At 47.2% G+C, this 5,000-nt stretch overlaps 1 protein-coding gene across 1 annotated transcript in view; it reads right to left on the bottom strand.

Annotated features, from left to right (window-relative positions):
* The window catches only part of LOC125299147 (receptor-type tyrosine-protein phosphatase mu-like), a 171,775-nt gene that overhangs the window by 100,221 nt on the left and 66,554 nt on the right, over positions 1-5,000 (bottom strand). The window contains 1 exon segment of the mRNA XM_048250301.1: positions 615-908. Coding sequence (XP_048106258.1) covers positions 615-908 — 294 coding nt within the window.

A 5,000-nucleotide genomic window follows, 5' to 3' on the forward strand; every position in this document is an offset into this window, starting at 1 on the left:
GAGATGGTGAACACAATAGAGTGCAGAGAGCAGTGGAGGTGAGTGTGTGTGTGTGTGTGTGTGTGTGTGTGTGTGTGTGTGTGTGTGTTTGTGTGCGTGCGTGCTGTTTCTCAGGATCTGGTGATTCAGTCCACTGCTGTCCTGCTCTGGGCCTCCATTGTTCTGTTGTGTTCTGTTGCATGTGTGTGTGTGTGTGTGTGTGTGTGTGTGTGTGTGTGTGTGTGTGTGTGTGTGGTTTGTGTGAGTGTGGTGTGTGTGTGTATGTGTGTGGTGTGTATGTGTGTGTGTGTGTGTGTGTGTGTGGTGTGTGTGTAAGTTTGTTGTGCTGTGTGCTGCTTTAACGAGCCCTGCTCACCAGAGGAAGGTTAAAACGCTCATTACAGACTCATGCAAATGGTCCTCTTGCTGCCTAGTCTACTAAACTGGCCCTGTGGAGAAAGGGGTGGATTAGGGAGGAGAAGCAGGTTAGAGATGGACCTTGTACACACACACACACACACACACACACACACCACCTACCTGCACACTTGGTCTTGACCCTGAGCGGTGGTCCTAGGGCTCCTGTGCGCACACACACACACACACACACCCACCCACACACACACCCCTCCTACCTGCACATTTGGTCTTGGCCCTGAGTGGTGGTCCGGGGGCTCCTGTGCCCCCCTCCAGGGGCCTGGTGAGCAGCACACTGATCTCGTACTCGGTGTCGGGGTCCAGGTGGCCGATCTTGTGTGTGGCCTTGTCCACGGGCTGCAGGTCGTACATGCTGCCACTCAGGGTGCGGTACTCCACCTCACGGTTCACGATGGGGCCGTCGCCGTTGATGGAGTTGGCGTTGAGCTGGATCCACAGGTAGGTGGCGCCAACCGCCGTCAGCTGAGGGGGCGCGATGGGCACAGGGGGCTCTGGGGGACACGGGGCAGAGACGATCGAGATCAGCACACGGGCAACGCAGCAGGTGAGGCTCACACACACACGATCGAGATGACCACACGAGCAACGCAGCAGGTGAAGCTTACACACACACGATCGAGATGACCACACAAGCAACGCAGCAGGTGAGGCTTACACACACACGATGGAGATCACCACACGGGCAACGCAGCAGGTGAAGCTTACACACACACGATCGAGATGACCACACGAGCAACGCAGCAGGTGAGGCTCACACACACACGATCGAGATCAGCACACGGGCAATAGAGGGTGACAATTTTTTGGGACTCCCGCGGGTCACGGTATTCCCACGGGAGTCCTGCGGTACTGGAGTCAATTTCACTGTCACGTGATAGGGACGGGACGGGCAGAAATCAACTGGAGTGGGCGGGAGGGGAACGGAGCCGAAGATTAAATTAAAACATGCGGTGAGTGCACCCAAAGATTGCAAGGCATTTCTAGAAAGGAGAACCACTTACAACTCACAATACATTTGTTGATTGGCTACTGCTAGCCGCAGAGTAGCCTATCAGAGCCATACAAAGCAGCTGCCCTGTTCACAAGCCAATCAATCAGCGTCAGAGACTAGGCCTACACCGAAAACTGAAGGTGTTTTCTATTGCCATATCAACGTGAGCTAATGCGCTAACGTTATCTGAGATGCTAGTTTTTAACGGCAGGAATAAACACACATGGTAACAAAATCAATCTAAACATGTGTAGCTTTACTCAACACATTAACACTATGATACAGTGTAATTGTCAAGTTGTATGGCTCACTGTGTTCAAAGTCGATCTTAATAACCCTCATCACCTCAACTAGCCTATGTGGTGGTTGTTATGGGAAACTAGCTAATAAATGGCAATGCAGCTTTACTGTAGTGAAGTTCGCAAGATTGGAAAGAGGAAATAGCATTTACATGTCCATTTAAATTATAGCCTTTCTAATGCACTTTTGTGCGTTCTAAATCCGAAATAAGACGGAATGTGAGGAGACTGCTATTAACTTTCAAGAGGCTTATCTACAATTGAAACTATCTGTAGCCTATGACGCAAATAAACCTCATGTCCGGTCTATGGTTGTCTGCTTTAGCTTATTGTTGACAGCAGGGTTTTTTTTAAGATTTAAAATTATACTTTCTAGATTTTAATGGGCCATGTTGAAAAGCTGATGTCCGTTATTGTTTGTGCAAATCTAAACTGATTCATGTCCCTTGCATTTTGCAACTGTGAGGTCCATGGTAGGCGCCCGACAGAAATATTGTTTCATTTCACGAGTGATATCCACGTTCTGGCGGTGTTCTAAATGTGCACAGAAGGAGTTCCTAAGCTATATAAGGTATAAGCTAGGCCATTACACAACATAAATTGTCACTATGCTGGCGACCCAAATAAAATCTCCTACGACCAACCCTTTGGGGACCAATGCTTTAGACAACAGGGAACGAAATGGGAGTGGGACGGGATTCGGGAGCCTTTCTCTCTGGATTTTGCAGGACAGGATTTTTTTTTTTTTTGGGGGCAGTCACGTTGATCGGGATATGACGGTATTTGTGTGGGCTCGGGATGGGACAGGAGTGAAAATTGATTCCCGTGGTCACCCTCTAACGGGCAACGATAGCAGATGACCACACAAGCAATGCAGCAGGTGAGGGGCTTACACACACACGATGGAGATCACCACATGGGCAACGCAGCAGGTGAAGCTGACACACACACGATCGAGATGACCACACGAGCAATGCAGCAGGTGAGGCTCACACACACACGATGAAGATCAGCACACGGGCAATAGAGGGTGACAATTTTTTTGGGACTCCCTCGGGTCACGGTATTCCCACGGAGTCCTCCGGTACTGGAGTCAATTTCACTGTCACGCGATAGGGGCGGACCGGGCAGAAATCAACTGGAGTGGGCGGGAGGGGAACGGAGCCGAAGATTAAATTAAAACATGTGAAAGTGCACCCAAAGACGTGCAAGGCATTTCTAGAAAGGAGAACCACTTACAACTCACAATACATTTGTTGATTGGCTACTGCTAGCCGCGAGAGTAGCCCCATCAGAGCCATACAAAGCAGCTGCCCTGTTCACAAGCCAATCAATCAGCGTCAGAGACTAGGCCTACAACGAAAACTGAAGGTGTTTTTCTATTGCCATATCAACGTGGAGCTAATCGCTAACGTTATCTGAGATGCTAGTTTTGTAACGGCAGGAATAAACACACATGGTAACAAAATCAATCTAAACATGTGTAGCTTTACTCAACACATTAACACTATGATACAGTGTAATTGTCAAGTTGTATGGCTCACTGTGTTCAAAGTCGATCTTAATAACCCTCATCACCTCAACTAGCCTATGTGGTGGTTTGTTATGGGGAAACTAGCTAATAAATGGCAATGCAGCTTTACTGTAGTGAAGTTCGCAAGATTGGAAAGAGGAAATAGCATTTACATGTCCATTTAAATTATAGCCTTTCTAATGCACTTTTGTGCGTTCTAAATCCGAAATAAGACGGAATGTGAGGAGACTGCTATTAACTTTCAAGAGGCTTATCTACAATTGAAACTATCTGGTAGCCTATGACCTAAAATAAACCTCATGTCCCGGTCTATGGTTGTCTGCTTTAGCTTATTGTTGACAGCAGGGTTTTTTTAAGATTTAAAAAATTATACTTTCTAGATTTTAATGGGCCATGTTGAAAAGCTGATGTCCGTTATTGTTTGTGCAAATCTAAACTGATTCATGTCCCTTGCATTTTGCAACTGTGAGGTCCATGGTAGGCACCCCGACAGAAATATTGTTTCATTTCACGAAAGATGATATCCACGTTCTGGCGGTGTTCTAAATGTGCACAGAAGGAGTTCCTAAGCTATATAAGGTATAAGCTAGGCCTATTACACAACATAAATTGTCACTATGCTGGCGACCCAAATAAAATCTCCTACGACCAACCCTTTGGGGACCAATGCTTTAGACAACAGGGAACGAAATGGGAGTGGGACGGGATTCGGGAGCCTTTCTCTCTGGATTTTGCAGGACAGGATTTTTTTTTTTTTTGGGGCAGTCACGTGATCGGGATATGACGGGAGTATTTGTGTGGGCTCGGGATGGGACAGGAGTGAAAATTGATTCCCGTGTCACCCTCTAACGGGCAACGCAGCAGATGACCACACGGGCAATGCAGCAGGCTTACACACACACGATGGAGATCAGCACATGGGCAACACAGCAGGTGAGGCTGACACACACACGATCGAGATCACCACACGGGCAATGCAGCAGGCTTACACACACACGATGAAGATCAGCACATGGGCAACGCAGCAGGTGAGGCTTACACACATGAGCAAGGATAAAAACAAAAGAAAAATCTAAATAAAAAAAGTCCAATAGTGCAAATGCACCTTATACTGTACATGCAATTTCACATTGGAAGAAGAGGGCAGGGTAAACAACTGATTAAAGCTACTCCAAGAGTGTCTGGATTTGTGTCCAGTGCCTGTTAAGAAGAGTTCAAGTAGAGGTGTGTATGTGTGTGTGTGTGTGTGTGTGTGTGTGTGTGTGTGTGTGTGTGTGAAGGTGACACAGATGGTTGTTCCATTGTGACCCCGTCCTGCAGCCCCTAAATTCCTCCTAATCCCCTCACACCGCCGCAAATCAAACATCACCTCACATGAACCCCCTAATCCCACCTCCTCCCCTCCTTACACACACACACACACACACACACACACACACACTCAGTTGGGACAGAAATACTAGGTTGCCCAAGTAAGCTGCAGAAGCAAAGGGCCTAAAGAAATCCTCAGACGAAAAGAGGGGGAGAGAATGTACAAAAAGAAAGAAGGAAGATAGAACGTCCTAAAAGAAAAGAGGGAGATAGAATGTCCTAAAAGAAAAGAGGGAGAGAGAAGGTTCTAAAAGAAAAGAGGGAAAGAGAAGGTTCTAAAAGAGAAGAGGGAGAGAGAAGGTTCTAAAAGAAAAGAGGTAGAGAGAAGGTTCTAAAAGACAGGGCATCTGTCAGGCACAGACAGAGCGAGTTCAAGCTGTCAGTTAAA

The sequence above is a fragment of the Alosa alosa genome, chromosome 1, assembly GCF_017589495.1.
Source record: "Alosa alosa isolate M-15738 ecotype Scorff River chromosome 1, AALO_Geno_1.1, whole genome shotgun sequence".
NCBI lineage: Eukaryota > Metazoa > Chordata > Actinopteri > Clupeiformes > Clupeidae > Alosa > Alosa alosa.